The sequence below is a fragment of the Mytilus trossulus genome, chromosome 10 (assembly GCF_036588685.1).
Source record: "Mytilus trossulus isolate FHL-02 chromosome 10, PNRI_Mtr1.1.1.hap1, whole genome shotgun sequence".
NCBI lineage: Eukaryota > Metazoa > Mollusca > Bivalvia > Mytilida > Mytilidae > Mytilus > Mytilus trossulus.
The window spans coordinates 44,764,742-44,785,599 of NC_086382.1; the positions used below are offsets into that span (position 1 = coordinate 44,764,742).

A 20,858-nucleotide genomic window follows, 5' to 3' on the forward strand; every position below is an offset into this window, starting at 1 on the left:
ACATGTATTTAATTTAATTGAAATATAGCAGGACATGGTATATATAATTTTGTGAGACCTAAATTCAAGTTTCTTTTATTATTAGTTTATTATTATGCATGTGAACTGCATTTAAATACTTTTTCATCCTTATATTATATATATAGAATCATAAATGCAGATTACTGAAATTGGATTTATGCAATATTTCCTTTTTATTATCAAAACATTTTTTATGACTGATAAAGTGACGAAATCTTTTGTAACTTTATACACCTGGCTTGTACGACAGACAATTTTATTGGCTGATATATATATTTATTATTGTGAATTTATGAAAAAATGACTAAAATTGGATATTCAATGTTAGAACATCTGCTACTGTGTCTAACAGATTTAAGTAAGAATAGGAAATTATCTCATTAGAAAATGCGGACACCATATGTTGGATGATAAACACTCAGGAACTTAACAAATTAAAGCTGACACTTCTGTCTCCTGAATCCTGATTATTACACATCAGTACTGTAATAATAATAGAAACAGTTATTGACTCAATCTGAATTATAGTAATTGATCAGAAATAGTGAGAGATGGTGTTAATGTCATTTTGTATGGACAGTAAGATTTCAGCTCAGGAGAATTTGCCCCTTTAAATGTTATTTTGCCTTGAAAATAAAGTCTTTTATGATAGTATTCACAGAAAAAACTAAATGAATGCAATACAAACTTATTACACATGAATAAATTAATATACTTTTTTTTTATTTCTGTTGAAAAATTCTCACTTCTATTTCTTCCAATACTCTTAAGGTCCTCAGTGAGAAAATATTTAAGTGCATTGAGGGAAAAATTATTAGGCATTAATCCCCTGGGAAAGCATTTTCTACAAACATAAAGTTGAGTTATCCTGCTAATTGACATATTGGCCTTACACTATTCTGTCTTGTCAGTGTATATTATTTGGAACCAATCTCCCGTAATGGCTTATATTTTTTACAGTCCATGCATTTTAATTGGTAATAACACATCAAAAGGAATTGTTCTCCAAGTTTCAGTCTAAGACTATATATATAAGTCTACATTTCGTATTTTGTTTCCATCATTGAATTGCTTACTGCCTATGCCATTTACTTAACTTATAGATTGTGTGGATGTTTTTTTTTTCTCTTTCCAATAAAATTTAAAACTTCTTTGAGAATCTGTTTCAAAATTAGTTATCAGGTCTAAAATTTTGATAATCAATTTCTAAATTAGCATATTAACATCAAAGGTGACTTTATCAGGTATCAAGTTCCTTATCTAAAGGCATTGCTTGGTAGTTTAGATTGTGAAATCCCTCAATTTACATTTTAATTATAAATATGAATCTATTGCTTTCAAAAACCATATTGATAACCAAAAAGTGTTATCAGATGAATAAATTTTGCTAATAAGGATAGAACTAGTAGTTTCAACATTTTTAATTTCCCTTACTGAACCCCATTTGTATCGGTAAATCAAGGTACTCTTCTCACCTGTTGTGAACAGGTCGGTTTGTAATTGCTCGGTTAGATCCATCCAAACAATACTATCGCTAACACATTACTTACACATGGATTAACCAGAATTATACCGCTGTCGTTAAACGTTACCGATCATCAAGACAACATGCCCCTTATTATTATCAGACTAACAGTTAACGTTGGTCTTTAATCTATTAGATATTACTCAGAATGGAAACAAAGTTACAAAGGAGGAGAACATAATAGTAGAATGTTTATGAGTGACGTAACAATGTAAAGTGAATACCCTTTGACAACTTCCTTTCCTTTCAGGTTTTTCTAAACATTTTGTATTGTGATAGTTCTGAGTAATACATTCTTTCTTTAGGAATAAGATAAACAGACAGGGACTGATTTTTTTGGACTGCTAGCTTCCTTGGACACTTTCTTTGATACAACTTTCTTATCAAAATAAACATTAGATGATAACAAGTCCTTATTAAATTCAGAAGTTTTGGGTGCATTCATTTTTGCAATTGTTGATTAATGGGCACAGATGCTTGATTAATGCTTGATTAATGCTTGATTAATCATTGCAATTTCTGAATATGCTGCAAACAAATAATATATATCGCTTCAAAAATGCAAGTTTAAAACTGCAAAACCTATCATGCAGTAGTCAAAACATTCTGTATAACTAGACAGATTTTTCTTTCTATACTGAAGACCTGTTGGTTGCCTAGAGCTTTATCTGCTTTTTGGTCAGGTTGTTGTCTCTAAGAAACTCTCCCTTTTGCCGTTTTCTATACTATTTAACATCTTTTTGTACATTACTGCAAAAAAAAAATTAAGTTTGCCTTGGGTATCGCTATCCAATCATAAGGATTAGTATATTGGCTTTCTATGTGCATATTGCTTTTGGAACCTGACTCAACTATCAACTATCTATTGTCTATTTTTTGGCCAATGGAAAATCTTTAGTCATACCTTCTTACATTTTAATGGTTTGTACTTTTAGGTTGCTTTATTTGTGTAATAACGTTGCTTGTAGGAAAAATCTTATTTCCAAGCCTTCAGATTGAAATCTAAGACTTAATATATGTCATCCACAAATAAAACTTTCAAGTGAATTAAGAACGAAGTTGGAAGCTGTTTGATGTCTAAATAAGGTTACAGAACTGATTAAACTAGCTAGTAGCTTTTTGATATCTAGATAAACACCAAAGTACTTACTACTAAGTGGTTTTTGAGGACTTCAATTTGTTCAAATTAAAAATTTAAATGAATATCGACCTTCCAGTTAATTGATTTGTATGTTGTTGGTTTTTTTTATTTGTTTATCATTATAAGGATATTTTGTCAGATTTCAACCTTTGGATTTTTATAAAAAAAAAAAAAAAAATGGTTAATTGTCGATTGTTCCATCTATGAAAAGCTTTTACAGAAATATTTAAATGGTTGCAGTTTACTTTCATACATTGGTAGTCACATCACTGAATAACTTTCGTAAAATAACTATATAAAAGAAGATGTGGTATGATTGCCAATGAGACAACTAGCCACAAAAGACCAAAATGACACACATTAACAACTATAGGTAACCATATGGCTTTCAACAATGGGCAAAGCCCATACCCCATAGTCAGCTATAAAAGGCCTCGATCATAAACTGTATGCTTTAAAACTAGTTACTTACAAAGCTCAGGATATTTAACTTCAACTTATTATGTAAGAAAGTGTTTACTAGAGCAAGATGCATTACCTTGTGCTTTCATCAGTATAAGGTGAACTGAACTTTTTATACATTCGCATATTTTTTTTAATTTCATATAGCAAATGCAAATATTTATGCTGTAAGATAAGTCAGAGGTCACAAGCAATCACAGGAAACCTTATGCTTCCTTAAATTTTTGTAGTCTGTCTGTCTGAAACAAATGATTTCCATCAAGCAAATAGTTTGATAAATTGAATTTATTTAGGATTCGTAGGATTTGTCTGCAGGAAATGTTTCAAAAGAAATTAATTTTATGATATTAATTGAGTTATAGTTTGTCAAATATTTTACCTACATAAACACTTATCAGTATACCTTATTAAGTACCAGTAGTTACTGGTATTGATCAGTTCATGTAACTAGTCATATTAACTTTATTTTTATCAAAGTAAATCAATATTTATAGAACTTACAAAACTTGTAGAACTATTATATACAAACACTGTGTTTATTCAGATTAAGGCATTAAAGACTCTTTGACAAGTAATAGAAAATCATTGATACGAATGTGCGTCAGTCACAAATTAAACACTAGATGTCAGGACAGTTCAGAACATAGTCCATTCATTTATTTTAAGGGAAACCAATTTTTTTGTAATGAGGGAAAATTGGTATTTGAAGGGTAATTTGTTTTTTGGTTTTACTAAAGTCTACATGCTAACCTTTAGAAATTTATACTTAATTGAACATCTAAATTTGTGGTGTATGTATACATATGAAATCTATGAAAATTTATATGCCACAAAAAATCCCACAAATAATATGAATCTAGAGTAACAAAATGTATGAGCAGAGGAAAAATGCCAGAAATTGTCCCAATTAGTAGCAGATTGTCAAATCATTCAGATGGATCTTGAAGATCTGGGTTTCTGACAGTTTCGTTTTTCATTAAGTTATTGATATGAAATTTTCAGTCAGACATTTTGACAGTTAACTTTTAAAACTGTTAAACACTTTCTCCTGACAACATATATCTACATCATACTTTCTCATGTACTATTGAACAAAATGACTTCATGTTTAGTCAGCATCTTGGGGGTGACGAGTTGTTTACTTGTGAACCTTATAAGGACAGGTCAGATACTTTCTATTAACCAAAAATTTGGTATACTTAACATGACAACTACCTCACTAATTGACCAAAATCACCAAAAACAGAAAACTTTTAATTAGGTCAATGAGACGTCAATTTGTATTTGTATTTATAATATGACAATATAATAATAGTTTTATAAGGATGTCTGCAACTCACATCTACTTCAGTTGTAAGTTAAGTCAGCTATTTTGAAATTCTACATACATCTCACTTCAGAAGAAAACGTTTAAGTTTAAATTGCATTATTATCTTAAAGTTGTCACATAACACATTTTTCATGACACTTTTATTCATTTTTGTGACACCATTATTCAAGCAAACTTTTATGTACAATTAAGCATTAAGATCTTGCAACTTAATATGTTTATTTTCTTATTAAACATTGTTAAAAATGTAAAATTATGCAGTTTGATTAAAAAAACGTCTACCTATATTTGAATTTCTGCGCCTTGAAGAAACTAAGTAACATATTATTCAAGCAACATTATTGTAACCTGAAATTTTATCACTTAAAAAGTCATCAAAGGCTAGCTTGAATTGTTTGTATGTTAAAAGTGTACAGGTTGAGTTGGTATAACCCTCAGGCAGTTCACATATTTTTTTTTATCTGATTTATAAAAAAATAGTGTCTTATATTGAAAAAGATTACTCATCCATAAAGCTGTATTTATTTATTTTCACAGGATGAATTATCTGTTTTAAATTAGGTCTCCTTCCTGGGGAGAGTGTCAAAGGTCCTTTGCCAAAAAAATTATAAACAAACATAAAAAAAAAATGGTGGTAGAAACATTTCTTTACTTTACATTGCATTTTCCTTATGAATTACATACAAATCAGAGCCTCCTAAAATCATTTGAAAATTATGCAAAAAAGCATTACATTCATGAACGTGTCTAATTGTGGAAGCAACAGAGTAGATGAGGGGATGTTGTGGGATGTAGATTTGGGAAAACTTATTGGACTGCCAATGGAAAATGAGGGTATATTGGATAAATAAAAATAATAAAATGCTGCAACAGTAAGAACATATTTTTGTATTAAATATTAAACAAACGGCTGCAGAATTTTATTTTATCTGTCTGCTTTTACTATCTTGCTGAGAATACAGCTCTTCAAGATGTGAAGACATGACATAAATTCAGGCTCAAAATGGATTCATTTAGTTTGACTCATGAATCAACAATCATATTCGTCCATAGAATTAATTGTTACTGCTGAGTTAATTGATAACCAACAGAAGTTATAAGTATACCCATAAGAGAAAACTATTAAAAAAAATAGCCTTGAACTGTTGGACAAGGGAATTGTAAATATATCATGAGAAAAACCATAAATACTTTTAAATTTTAATGTAGTTTTAAATCCTATAAATCATACTTTTTAAGGAGGGTTTTTAAGTCATAATTTATGAAAGAATTAAAGCAATGAAAGTAACAATTCTTTAATTTGAAATGATTACTTTGCTTTTTGTTAGATATGAATATTTTTAAATCATACTATAAGTAAAAGATATGGTACATTATCCTTATTAAAGAATCATGACTTTAATGGGAAAACTTGATTTTGGAAAACACTAACAGAAAACAAGGACAAGTTTGTTTTTAGGATCTTGACTATCCATCAGAGTCTTGCACTGTCCGTATTTAAACAGGAAACAAGGAAAGACTGCAACAACCTTTACATAAAGATTTTTCTGAATGGTTCAATTTAAAACATGTTAAAATTCGATGTCTTTGATAATTACTTGAAAAATACACTTTCAAAGATACTTCTATTCCAGTTTACTAAATATTCTGACCTGAAACTCAATGGTAAAACAAGATCCTGAACTATCTCTTTTTTTCGGACAAGTGCATGTTAATATTGTAAAATACAAAAAAAATGAATGCAGAAATGATATTGATATTAATAATTTAACAGACAACAAATTATCTTAGTCATCTCAGAAAAACTTGCTGCCATCCTTGTCAAAAATTATAGATGGGAGTTCAATAATGATAAATCTTGTAAAGTCCTACAGGGACAGTGGGGATATGTTTGCAGTGATGTGTTGCAGCGTGGAGTAAAAAACGTGGGATTTCAGACATAATATTGGTCTCACTACTTCCCCAATCCATTTCCCTTATCTTATTATCACTTCCAAATCATCGTATAATTCATTTAGAATCTCTTGTGTGTTTCAGATGAACGTGAAGATGTCCAAAAGAAGACATTTACCAAATGGATCAATTCACAGTTGTCAAAGGTACATTTAAGAATTATAAGTCATTCTTTGAAAAATTCGCTGTAAGTGGAAATTGGTGAAACATGACATATTACACAAGTACTAATGGGACAAGTCAAAATAATGATGTAATGTAACACATACTTTGTGTGGTCTAAAAGAGTCCAAATACAAAGACATTTATCATAAATGTTTTTTAACTATGAAAGAAAACAAGGTCATAACTAGGGGAAAACTAGTTTTTTTCATAATAGTTTTTGATAAATAATTTAGCCTAAAAATTGGTTGAATTATCAGATTTTTTTTTCTGAAGTTATTAATTGAATGGTATCATTATCAAAATCATCAAAATTCATTGCAATATCCAATGACAATAGTCCAAAGATTTACCTACTGTTGCCTGTAGGCCAAACACCAAACAAAAATGTTTGTCTTGGAAACAGCACATTTCATCTATCTATACAATTCCAAATTCAAATGACCATATCATAGCTAATAGTATTTAAAAAAAAATGTATATTCATGTTATAAGAGTAAAAGAAATAAATGTAGCAGCAAGTAATAGGTTCATGCGTTTTACTTTTTGCAGGCCAGCAGACCAACCTTAAACAACTTGTTCACAGATCTCAAAGATGGCACCCACCTACTATCATTGTTGGAGGTTCTCAGTGGATTGTCATTGGTTAGTTCATACATGTTTTCTGTTACAATATAAACAAGATGGCTAATTATGAAAAATACTCTGTTTAAAATTTACCAGGGTTGAGTTCAATATCGTAGCAGCTACGTAGCGGCTACGTAGCTGCTATCAATATCTATGTAGCAGCTAGTCTGTAGCTACACTTTCAATAGCCAAAATCTACGTAGCACTACGTAGCAGCTACAATATTGAACGCAGCCCAGTATATGATCTAGTTTGCTTGAATCAAATTACTACACACTTTTCAATTTTGTTTGGATTGGTAAATGCTCAATTGTATCATACCATTCAATGGAAAGTAGCATCAGTTTTGATGTCGAGTATTGAGTGTACTTAAGTTTTACATTTCCAATCCAAAGTTCAAATCTCTGTACAGAGAATACCATATCCTTTCTTTCCTTTGATTATAATCTATGGAGGTGTGAAGTAGAAGATAAATGTGATTTATCATATGCAAATTAATATTACAACATAAAATATAAAATTCAGACAATTTTTGTTTGTTTTGGGATATTTTATGTTTATCCCATACTTAAATAGAATTAACATTTGTGGATTTTTTAGCAAATTTATTTGAATCCAGGCATTCAAATTTCAACACTAAATATAAATTATGTACTTTGAAATCTAACATTTAAGCTCCTTCACATTAAGTGTGGGAGGTATGGAGGATTCACTTTGTTGGTCTGTCTCTCTGTCCATCTGTCTATCTTTTTCATTTTAATCTCACTGTATAAGATTATAGAGTATGCAGTCATTTCAATTGAAATTTTATAGTGCTTCTTTCATTTTTGAGGCCCTTTATAGCTTGCTGTTTGGTGTAAGGCTCTGTGTTTCAGACCATACTTTGACCTATAATTGTTTACTTTTACAAATTGTGACTTAGATGGAGAGTTGTCTCATTTGCACTCATCCCACGTCTTCTTATATTTATATATACAATATTAAGAAGATTTGCAGGCATTTTACAAGTAAAATTACAAAAATACCAAGCTTTCAGGAAAATTAAACATGGAAAGTCCCAGATCAAATGGGAAAATCAAAATCATGAGATTTTGCCACACATCAAACAAATGGAAAACAACTGTAATATTCCTGACTAGGTATATAAGGATTGGCTTATGTAGGAGATGTTGGAAATACCTGGTTTTAAAGCTAGCTAAACCTCTCACTTGTGAATTGGATTATTATTGTTATTTTTAAGATTCATAATGTCAACTGACTTGAATTCACTCAATAATAACCAATGTTGAAAGAATTAAGTGAACTTTTTTTATCAAGTTCAATTTCTTTATTCTGTTTGTTGTTTTGGACTAAATTTTAGAAGTTATAAAAAAATTACCAATTCTAATGTCATATACAGTAAGAACATTTCATGCATTGTTGTTTGAAATTCTTGGTTGGTTTTTGGAATAATCATATTTTATCAGGTATATTGTGGTGCATTGTTGTTTGAAATTCTTGATTTGTTTTTGGAATAATCATATTTCATTAGGTAAGTTGTGGTGCATTGCTGTTTGAAATTCTTAGTTGGTTTTTGAAATAATCATATTTCATCAGGTAAGTTGGTCCGAGACCACCATTGCCGTCCCTTGATTTTCATTGTTCACAAATATAGTCCCTAGTGTTGACAGTGGGTTACTTGCCATTAATTTTTATACCCCTTCCAAATTTTTTTCTCCATGTTTAATTTCTCAAATTGCAAGTAGGGGGTGAAATTACACTGTAAAAAAAATTGGGTCCAGAATTTTAAAGGAAAGTAGTGATTTGGTCCAGCTGAAAAAGGTTTAAAATAGCACATCGGATGCTGTCAAAAGATTTAAAAGACGCCCTAAACATAAAATTGTCCATATTTTGAGTTAGAGGCCATGAAGTTTTCTATAATTTTGATATAATTTGTCCCAAAAGTAGTACAACACACTAAATGTTTCGTTGAGAAAGGGCAGGTGGGATTTTTTTAATTTTCATTTATGTTCTAAAAGAAATGCACTATGAAATAATTGTGGTCTCGGACCAGTTGTGGTGCATTGTTGTTTGAAATTCTTGGTTGATTTTTGAAATAATTATATATCATTAGGTATATTGTGGTGCATTGTTGTTTGGATATGTTGTTGGTCTTTATAGTCATATTTACATTGAGGGATGGCAGTATTTGGCTTATAATAGATTAGATGGTTGCTTTCCAAAAGTTTTTTTCAGATCGTCCAAACTTAAAAATGAGAGTTAATGAAAATATGGAGCTGTGGTATGATTTCTGATGAGAAAGCTTTCAACAGAGTTTAACTGATGAAGATATAAGCAACTATATATAGGTTACAATACAGCCTTAAACAACTAGAAAAACCCTTTCAGTATAACCAGCTATAAAAGGCCATGACATGAAAAATGTGAACTCAAAAGAGAAAACTGACAGCCTAATTTTTCACAACAATATTCTAAAAACAAAAATGACAGACATAAACCAACTGCAACCATTGAATTACTACAGGCTCCTGACTTTCTTACACTCCATTAAGCTTCAGGGCAGTCATATTGATTAGTTACTTGGTTGTTACAGAAGAGACAACAACACAACGGATTTCCTCATTTAGTAATTATAGATGTATTCTAAAGAAATAAATAGTACTTTGAGGTCTTTTGTTTGTTTTGATAGTGGCCGAGTGGTCTGAGAAGTTAAACTACTGTAGCATAGCTTGTCAACACTGAGGTTTTGAGCATGAATCCTGCCTGTAGCAGGTGCACTCAATTCAAATCTTAATTGACTTAGGATTGTCAGTTTTCCTACTGAAGGTCTATAGTTATCTCCAGGCACTTCCTCCACTGATTAAAACTGACTACCACTAAAAAGCATAATAGTATTGAAAGTGGTGTTAAATACCAATAACCAAATCAAATCATAATGAGTAGATGATTGCTTTATAATTTTGCTAGATTTGCAGACCCTTACCTTTAAAAACCTGCAAAAGGGTTGTTTTTTCCAAGAAAATGTGGCCCCAAACTTGTAGTGATAGTTTTGATACATAGCTTTTACCATTTCAGTTTGAGTATTAAATACATAGTTCATTCCTTTCAATTTCATACTAATTCAGCCACAAATATGGTTCTTTCTTCTAATGGTTATCCTGTTGGTCACTGCATCGGGCAGGCTTCTGATTGTGTTTTACTTGTACAACATATGGCCTAGATAAGCTAAGGATAGGTTTGTCTTCATGTAAACTGGTTTAGACCCATCACTTTTTGTGGCTGTACCAACTCTGGTTACAAGTGCTGTTCCTTGTTCTTCGTTTGAATGAAATTGATAAGGGAGATAATAAAAAAAAATTACGCCTCCCAGTTTCTGGTGTTGATGGTTGATTTAGTGTTTTATAACTTCCTATGTTTCTGGTCCTATATCCTGTATATGTGTTATCATCTTCACAATTATGAATATTATGGCATTATTATAGAATTGAAATAAAATATAGAATTTCTTAGTTAATTATAGCAAGAAGAAAATTATTGCATTTTTTATATTTTCAGAAAAGAGAGAAGGGAAGATTAAGAGTTCATCATATAAACAATGTAAACCAGTCTATTGCTGTCCTCAGTAACAATTATAATGTAAGTAGTAAATGTAGAAAGTTCATAACATAAATAAATATGTTTAAACTAAATGTAGAAAGTTTTACAGGGACCTATAGCAGATAATTTCTGTGCCACTTGGTTTCTTCTGGAGAGCTGTTAATTTCTGTGTCACTTTGTTTCTTCTGGAGAGTTGTCTCATTGGCAATCCTACCACATCTTCTTTTGGGTACTTAAAGTCAAATTATAGAGCAATCCATTTAAAACACCTGAAATACAAAACATTTGACTGTTTAATAGTGAACCATTAGAATACCTATGGTTTATTGGTGGGATACTAATTTTTTATAGGACTTCTTACAGAGGTATAGAATGATCTCTGAATTAAGTAATCATTTAAAAACTTATTATCAGTTTATTTGATAAAAGTAATGATTGAAAGTGTGGAGTAGGATAAGATATATAATAACAATTGTATTTTAAAGTGTATGAAAAATTTGTTCCAGAATTGATCTCTTGTGTTTTAGCTACTGTTGATTCATTTATTTTTAGAGGGTACCAACTTTTGTGGTTTCAGGAAAACTTGCTTATTCGTGGATACTTAGTTTTGTGGTTTTGGCAAAATCTGCATACATTCTTTAAGAAAATTTGTAATTCCTTGAATATCTAAAGATTTTTGATTCCCCTTTACCCAAATAATCCATGTAATATTAGTATCAAATGAGTATTGATGAATCCACATTTATGCCAATAAACAAAATGGTTGAATTGGAAACAGTTCTTCCAGATTTTGAAATTTAAAACTGCAAAGAAACCATATTTGAATGATATATTGCAATTTTAATTTTAAAAAAGTCAGTTAACACAAAGTAAATGAGGAAACAAATATATCAGGGAAAAACGTATTTGCCGAAACTCAATTTAGTAAGGAAAACCAGCTTCATTAGTAGCAAATAAGGTCATTCACAACACAGAACGACATCCTGTTGTTGTATCCGAGACAATTAAAGATGATTCACCAGGCTACAAAATTGTCTGAAATTGTGCATTTCCTTTCTATGGCATATTAAATAGGAGAAAAGAGTTGTAATTTATATCCAATTGTCATTGTAACATTATGTCAGTGGTTATAGAACTATTGTAATTGATCAATTATTTTTCAGCTGTAGTGATAAATTTTCGAATTAAAAGTAATCCTGATGATTTCGTTCTGGTTTTTATCCCAACAAATGACAGCTATATCAGAATTTATGGCAGCTGTTTTTTGTTGATTTTACTAGTAAATGATCATACATGCATAATAAGTATAAATTTGATTTTTGTATGGCCATACATGCATATTATGAGTTAATCTAAAAAATGTTGAACTCCTTCTTTTATTTTCAATAATGTAAATCATAAATCTATGAGTATGTTGCTTAAAAAAAAATATTCCGCAATATGGAAGATCTCATTCTGCATTTGTCTCCATAAGATGGTGAAAGGCCTGTAAGTTGATCATTAAGACATTATGTATTAGATTCTAATTAGATACAAATCAGTGCTATACAAACATCTGAAGGACCTGGATATTTTATACAGATCTAGAATAAGATATAAGTACAGGATAATGAGAAATCAATCACCCAGGGAATTAATCACTAATTAAAAAGCTGCTATAACTAATGATAATTGATTGACTGGAATGCACCAGGCTTCTGCCAGGAGAGATTTGGTTAAGTATCCTCGTAATAGGTTAATTTATGGTTCTCAATGCTCTTCATCTTTGTACCTTATTTGGCCTGTTTCATTGTTTTTATTGATATTTTGCAGACAAAACCACCATCCGGCATACAACATTTTTAACATGGTTTCTATGATGATTTTATTGCCATTTATGTAACAATCCAGAAAATCTCTTTGGATGATAAATTTGTTTAGTGTTGTTTTAATTTTTGAACAGTGTACAGGATGTTATAAGCAGAAATATTTTGTAGAATTCCCTAAATTTGATAATTTTCTGTTGATTTTAATTGGGGGGGGGGGGGGGGGGTATTTATCAAACCATATAGATTTTTTTTTCTTCACAAGACCGAGGACAATTGATGTTTACAAATTAATACATGTAATGAATAGCAGATATCTCTTTAAAAATTCTCTCAGTTCCACAGACAACACATACATACAAGCTTCTACTAACGAAATCTCCATTTGAAGCTAATGTGTTTAGAAATCTCTTATGTCATTACACCTTTCCTATATTGCCACAAACATACAAGTACTTTTAAGGCAACTTATAAATATGGCATAGGTAGAATCATATGTCAGTACACCTTTCCTATATTGCCACAAACATACAAGTAATTTTAAGGCAACTTATGAATATTGCATAGGCAAAATCATAGATGTAATACCCACATCTATGGTTAAATGAAACTCTACATTTAAAAGAGCAGGCAAACCTATATAGATTTTTAAGCAGCAGCCCAACTTTTAAAAATTCAAGCTGGAATCTTGTCAGAATGATAAATAGAACACTTATTGAAGAGAAGTACTTTGGGATGATTTTTTACGGGAAATCTTGTATTATTTTCTGTCTACACAAGATCAGATATATCAACAATGAGAATTGTATTTGTTATGAAATTGAAAATTCATTATCTCTCTCGGTAGGGGTTCTTACTTCTATCATTTGTTTTAGATTTATTGATTTACAATACAGATACAGATAAATCGAGAGTAAATAATTAAATGTGCCTTTTAGATATTTTTGGACTTAAGATAAAATATTATGTTATAAAACTGTACACTTTATTCGATACTATCTCCTTTCAAGAAATGTTTAGGTTTTAATTTTAATCTTTTTGGATGATAGTGCAATTTTGGTTGACACAATTCACTTTTGATAGTTTTACCGACAGATGATCTTTCCCGTATCTTTAAGGCCTAGGTTTGAAAGTGGACATCTGCTTTTTAATGTGGGAAAAATGATTGAGAATTTAGTCTTAGGATTATGTAAAGTAGGCTGAAGTTCTTGCAGTTCACTTGCACAGGGTCTTCCCTTGAATCTAAACATTTTTTTTTAAAATTTGATAAGCATTTACAGTGTATGCTCTTCTTGGATATTTCCAAACTGTATGAGTTTTTAACGCGAAGTAAAAGTTAACGTAAGCACAGCATTTGGCTTTTAATTTAAAGTAACATTCAATAATGTAATGACAGCACTAATTATTTCAAACTTTAAACAACAGACAAAAAATGTGAGTTTTGTACATTTTGTAGCAGAATTTTACAACCAAATAAAACAGCATTATTTTTTTTATTTATAATTATTTTGAGCCTGATGCATTGTTGGCCACACAACATAACAAATACATTTTCAGTCATATTGTCTCTTGTTTACAAATGCATAAAAAGAGATATTGGGTATATACTTTATCAACATATAATATATATAGATAAAACACCAGATAATTGAATCTTAAATATTTAACAGGTCATTTTATGTTTAACTGATTTAATTTAAGTAAATGACATGAAATTTTGACAATACTTATTGTAACCACACAGAAAGGTAAATGTCCTGCAAGTACTTATCGTAGGAGCCGTAAGATTGAAATTTTGTCACTGATGTTTGCATGTCAAACTTCTCAGGTGTCATGGCTTATCCTTGTAAACATGCAAATGAAGCGACCTAGTTTGCTGACCAAATTTCAGTGATATATATGTATATATTTATATGCATGCATGCAGTGTTTTTTAACTTAACAAGTTCATTGAGGTGAATATAAAGTTTACTGGATAGGTATTTGGTGTCAGTTTGTAAATTTAGGCTAATTGACTCAAGCAACACTTATGATACTTTGTCATTAGTATTAGATGGAAAAAAAAGGATCAAATTAAATCTCGTATATGCACCAATTATGAATGAAGAGTAACCATTATAACTTAGTTTTTATAAATAACTTCTTTTCGAGAACAAATTAAATGAAAGACAAATAAAACATTAAACAAGGGAACATTGAAATTTTAGTATCTGTCCATCCATCAAACTTGTAAGTACTTTAAAGTCAACATGTCTTGGACAAATTTTAATAACTTTTTAATGAGAGGTTTATATTTGCAATATACAAATAAAGTCTTAAGTGGTGCCAATAGAATATTGTTACTGGAGTCAGGCATCTTGAAATATAAATTGTGTGAAAACTTGTCTTGTTAATTGTCTCAGGACTACATTTCTTGATGGATTGTTAGATAAACCAAACATGCAGGTCCCCCCAAAAATGAAACATTTGTTTGTCTTCTTTGTTTAATATAGATTTGCATCTTTTGTGTTCTATTTAACACCTCACTAAGTTACCTCTTTAGGAAGCAGTTATGTATTACTTTTTAATACAAAAATTGCAACATTGTAAAAATCATCCCCTAATCAGTAAAATCAGTAAAATGAGTTTATAAGTGTATTTCTTATAGGTGAAGATAGTTTAGTCAAAGTCAAAGAAGGTATAATACATACAAACACATACTGTTCTTTTCTGTATTGTTATTGGTGTGAATGAAAGATCTGAAGCCTTCCTCTGGGTGCAGGATTTTATCTCTGTGTTGAAAACCCATTGGCAGTTTTTCTGATGTTTTTGGCTTTTTGGTTGTGTTTTTGTCACTTTGATACATTCCCCATTTCCGTCCTCCACTTTGTTAAAAAAATAGATTTCCAACAGCAAGTAATGAATTAACTTTTTGCAGTATTGAATGAAAATTTGAGCATACAAATTTTTTTCATTTTTCTTTCATTTTAGATCAAGTTAGTAAACATCAGTAGTAATGATATAGTTGATGGGAATCAGAAATTGACTCTTGGTTTGGTATGGAGCATCATCTTACATTGGCAGGTTAGTATAGTTGGATCGATGGAAACGAGGAGGAATACAATTTATCCATATTATAACAGAATATGGAGATAAGGACATCATGCAGTGAAGAGTATTAACTAATGCAATATAGTGACACATAGATGTTCTTTTGAGATTGCATTCACTATTATATTAGTATTTTTTAATCTAACCTTAATATATTTTTATACTCGTCTAGCCAATATTGCTATAAAGACCAATAAAAAGGTGGTAGTAAAGAATTAGCAAATAGTATTGAAAGTGGTGTTAAACACAACAAACAAAAACATCAATCTTTTTAATTATTTATTTTTGTTTTTCCAAGAATCTCAAACTATCATACTTTATATTTTAGGTGAAAGATGTTATGAAAGATTTAATGGAGGACTTACGACAGACAAATCTGGAGAGAACCTTACTAAACTGGTGTCGACAGACTACAGAGAGGTAGTGTGTTTATTTTAATTTTTATTTATTTAAACAGCCTGAGGCTACGCTTGGTTTTCCTCAACATATATATTTATACAGATTCACAATTAACAAAGATTTTGTTTTTGTTTACAAACATGTTTACACAAGACAAGACAATATGTATAGGACAAGACATACGAATGTAATTGGACTACACACCCATACATTGTTTATGTATTGAAGAAATCAGCTTTTTCATTGTCTGTTCTTATTTTATTCCTATTTTTTCTGTAGAATCAGATACAGTATTTAACCATGTGTGGAACACTGATATTTTTTTACTCTAGAATCTCAAGATTTTTTAGTTAAAGAAAAATAATTGAGTTATCTCCCCTAGGATACAAATGTTCCAAAACTTTTTTTTTTTCAAATTCAGATATCAAACCTGTCGATATATAATATACTGAACATTTTAAACTCAAAAATACTAAGATTTTTAAATTCAAGAAAAAGATATTTAGTTATCTTGTCTAGAAGTGTTTTAATTTTTTTAATTTCAGGTACCATGATGTAGATATTAGAAACTTTACAAATAGTTGGAGAGATGGACTTGGATTTAATGCCCTCTTGCATCACTTTAGGTAAGAATACACGTTTTTAAGAGTTCAACTATACATTTATATATTTGCAAGGTAAAATTTAAATCTCTATATGTTGTGTAAAGAAGATGTTGGTCTAAACTTTCAAAAACAAAGAATTTTTTAACACTATGGAAAATTGAAGTTTATATCATAATATTTAGAAAAATATTTGTTTAAGTATGTATTATCGAGCTTTGTTTCTAGCTACGGGGTGTCAAATTTTATAATAGTTATACATGGAAAAGATATTTTCGTGAAAATAGAAAGAAAACTAAATGATACAAAAGCTCTTATAATGTCTTGCAGAATTACAATAAAATTAGAATCACTGTAATTATTTTCTTGCTCTCAAATAAAATAGGAAGACTTACTTTTTATTCCTTATGAAATTAAATTATTTGATTTCTCTTCCCTAATATGGCCTAATTAATAAATAACAAGCTACAAAACATGATTTTTTTGGCATTTAGAGGGATAAAAAGGTTAAAAAGGTTAAAAAGCTAATTTTATTATGGACTCAAAATTTTTATAATCAAGTCTAGACTAGTTGTTTTTCTGCTGTTTTACAATCTTACATGGTAGAAGACCCTTGTTCAACCTTAAATTTAAGTTGTGAATACCTGTAGTAAAACTTAGATCCTCTCCATAAAATTCAGTCATAATCAATAAAGCTGGCTAGACATTTCAGCTTTTGCACTTGTGTGTGTCAAAACTATTTAATAATGGTATTTTGGGATATGCAAGTACTAGTTAGATAATTTTAAACTGTGAAGTAATTGAACAAATATTTACAGATTATGTTGACTAAATAATTACAGAATGACAAATTTACCTGTTGCAACAAAATGCTTTTCTTGAAAAGCCTTCATCTGAAATTTTAGCATTCAGAACTTTGGAAAACCAAAAATAGAAAACTTGAGAGTACAAAAGTGAAAAGTAAAAATATAAATAATATATTTCTTGTTTTATATTTTGACCTAGTTGATTTTAGGAATATTTGAAACACAAGACCTTAAGTTATTTTTTGGGGGTCTTTATAGCTTGCTGTTCAGTGTGGGCCAAGGCTCCATGTTGAAGACCGTACTTTGAACTGTAATGGTTCACTTTGGATGGAGAGTTGTCATTGGCACTCATTCCACATATTTTTTTATCTTTTTAGTTGAAAGAATATATACATATAGTATTCAATTTAATGTATTAATGAACTTTTTCAGACCCGACTTATTTATATATGAAGATGTGTTGAACATGGACAATGAGACAAGACTTAACCACGCTTTCAATGTGGCTGAGAAATCACTGGAAATTGACAGATTATTGGATGCCGAAGGTAAAATTTGGAATGTTTTGTCCTTTCTGGCAAATGATTTTATATTCATGCAAAAAGAAAAACATTTTGAATGTTTCTTGTTTTTTTTCAGAATTAAAGCCTATAGAAATATTTATAAAGGTTATATTTAGATAAAGTAGTTACATGTCTAGTTCTGTATTTCTTTTGAATGTATTCTTGTTCAGCTCAAGATAATTTAGCATTCAAAGATGTGTCATGAACTTGTTCCTTTATTTGACCTTCAGACATCTATAAATAACTATTATTTGCATTTTTTCCAATCAGCATAAAATACATGTAAAATATCTAGAATAAATTTCTGGAATTGAAATACACCTTGTTTTTTTATGTTTTTAATGGAAATCACACATGAAATAGTAATTACACAGGGATAGGAATTCCATTATTTATTTTGAAGAGACAGCTTTTCATTAAAAAGTTATCTCTATGTGGAAAGAATTGCCGAATCGCCAGAAATAAAAGAAAATGCTTCCAACAAATAAAAGATATTTTATTGCTATCAGACATGTATTTGATGCTTGAATTTGTAACCACATTTCTAAGAAATATTACGATAAATACATGCAATTAATTACACTGAAGCTATGTAAATTCTTTGGAAAGTCATCATCCTTGATGTTGGCAAAAAGCAAGATCAATTTTTTTGTATATATCCATAATTCCAGAGGAAGATAATTATGCTTATTCCAACAACTTTGAAAATTACTATAAGACAATAATAAAGAGCACCAAAAACAAGGTAAAGCTAGGTAGATAAAGCAAGCAGTCCTCATGGCCATTCTACTGGAAGGAATTTTTAACCGTTTTTCTCTTCAAAATTCATCAAAAAACGATGAAAATGAAATTGAAATTATAATAATGTATCATGTAAAATATGCAAGGATCAAACATTAAAAAATAACATAGAGAAGATTTATAGACAAAAGAACTAAATTTTTTCCTCAAAACATGATCTAGTTAAAGAAAGTACATGGGTATATTAAAGAAGTTGGGCTAAAGTCTGAACATATACATACTATAAATTAACCATAAACCCAGAACAGTGAAGAAGCACTTCGAAAATCAGTTAAATAAGTTGTTTGATAAAGCCATTATAGTCATTATACAAAGTAAGAGTAATTTTCATTCCATTTCACCATGGTTATAGACAATATCTGTTGATTGACAGATTCATCTTCAGGAATAGATGTTGATTTTCTGGGTCTGTTTTATAGGTTAATGGCAGAAAACACAGTTTTCATAACATATTAATTACAAAATGACAATCATAATTATTTGTTTGAAATAACTATGTTAATTATATCATGAGTATAAGACATTAACCTGAATTTAGAGGTAAAAAGCCGATATATTTAAAGGTTAATTGACGGAAAAATAAATTTGACCTAATTTATAACAATATGATAATAGATTAATATTTGTTTGAAATGCCCCTGGTGGGTTAATATAGTTATCAATATATTGAATTGTTTGTAAAAGTGAACATTTGACATATCAATCCTTTTAGGAAAATAGAATCAACAGTTTTGGGTTTTAGATCAATGCCAGTTATGTTGCCCTCATGATGGGCTTTTCATGTTTTAAAATTGTAAGATATAGATTAATAGTCTTAAAATGTTTGTTTTAAAGTCATTGTATTTAACTAATGAAATAACACTCTACTTATCTATTAAAAAGGTGAATCTCCTATCCTTTTAAAAAATGACACACTTTCGTGTTGCCCATTTGTTTTGTAGATTTTTGAAATTTTGATTGATTGTTGTAAATTTATAGGTTTGGCATTTATAAAACTTGGCTTAACCTGGCTAAACCTACCATATAATTGTACAAAGTGCCTGTACCAAAGTCAAGGACCTGTTATATGACCTTGACCTCATTTTAAGTCAGGTGGTCAAGGTGAAGATTTCAGGATAAAGGATGTTACTCAGTAATCATACATGATATGACAATAATATATGAAATGGTTGCATAAGAGCATGTGTTCACCTCATATTTTTCAATGACATTGGTCTAAAATTAATACACCAGTGGTCAGTACAAGTTATCGAGTTGAGGTCTTTCCTCCCTAGCTTAATATGATAGTTCATCTATATTTTGCATTTTTGTGTCCATATACGAAGTCAATCTGACATAGCTCATGAAATTTTGACCTAAATTTTTGTGTGTTCCATTGATTAGGTTAATTTATTTGGATAAGGTCTATTCCTCTTTCTTTTTGCACATTAAGTCAACTGTATTTGGTTTGTGGATTAGTTGAGAGGAAAATAAGTAGTCTGTCTGTTTCATAAAGCCTTGACCTCATTTTATGTACCTAACCCTTTATGTTTGTTATTTTAAAATGTGAAGCTCAAAAATCTTTTATTACAAGATGAAAAAAATACTGTTTGCATATAAATTATATGAACATTAAAATGTGAAACTGGCAAATTACATTTGACCTGTAAGTGTAAAGTTTGCTTGAGAGTTATTGCCCTTAAAAATGTTCCAAATTCAGCAGGTAAGTTTAGTATTTCAGTGTTCTCTTCTTTATACCATACTCTTCAAAGAAAATATTTCTTTACCAAAATGTACAAATTTAGACATTCTAAAGCATAATGCTAACATAACTGTTTAGATGCTCTGATTAAAAGCATAAAATATGTACAATGGCATATTTGCTCTGGCTGAAGTTTCGATTGTTCTAATGATTTTTTTTCTCTCAGGAATAGGTATATTAGATTATGATGTAATAAAATTCTGCAGATATAATGTAGCAAATTACAAATTGCA

At 29.8% G+C, this 20,858-nt stretch overlaps 1 protein-coding gene across 3 annotated transcripts in view; it reads left to right on the forward strand.

The window, feature by feature from the left end:
• LOC134687435 (dystrophin-like) overlaps positions 1-20,858 on the forward strand; it is a 201,749-nt gene that overhangs the window by 23,171 nt on the left and 157,720 nt on the right. For all 3 annotated transcript variants that reach the window (XM_063547729.1, XM_063547730.1, XM_063547731.1), the window contains 7 exons: positions 6,517-6,578; positions 7,147-7,239; positions 10,777-10,857; positions 15,594-15,686; positions 16,042-16,133; positions 16,658-16,738; positions 17,953-18,068. In XM_063547729.1, coding sequence (XP_063403799.1) covers positions 6,517-6,578; positions 7,147-7,239; positions 10,777-10,857; positions 15,594-15,686; positions 16,042-16,133; positions 16,658-16,738; positions 17,953-18,068 — 618 coding nt within the window. The remainder of the gene's footprint in view (positions 1-6,516; positions 6,579-7,146; positions 7,240-10,776; positions 10,858-15,593; positions 15,687-16,041; positions 16,134-16,657; positions 16,739-17,952; positions 18,069-20,858) is intronic.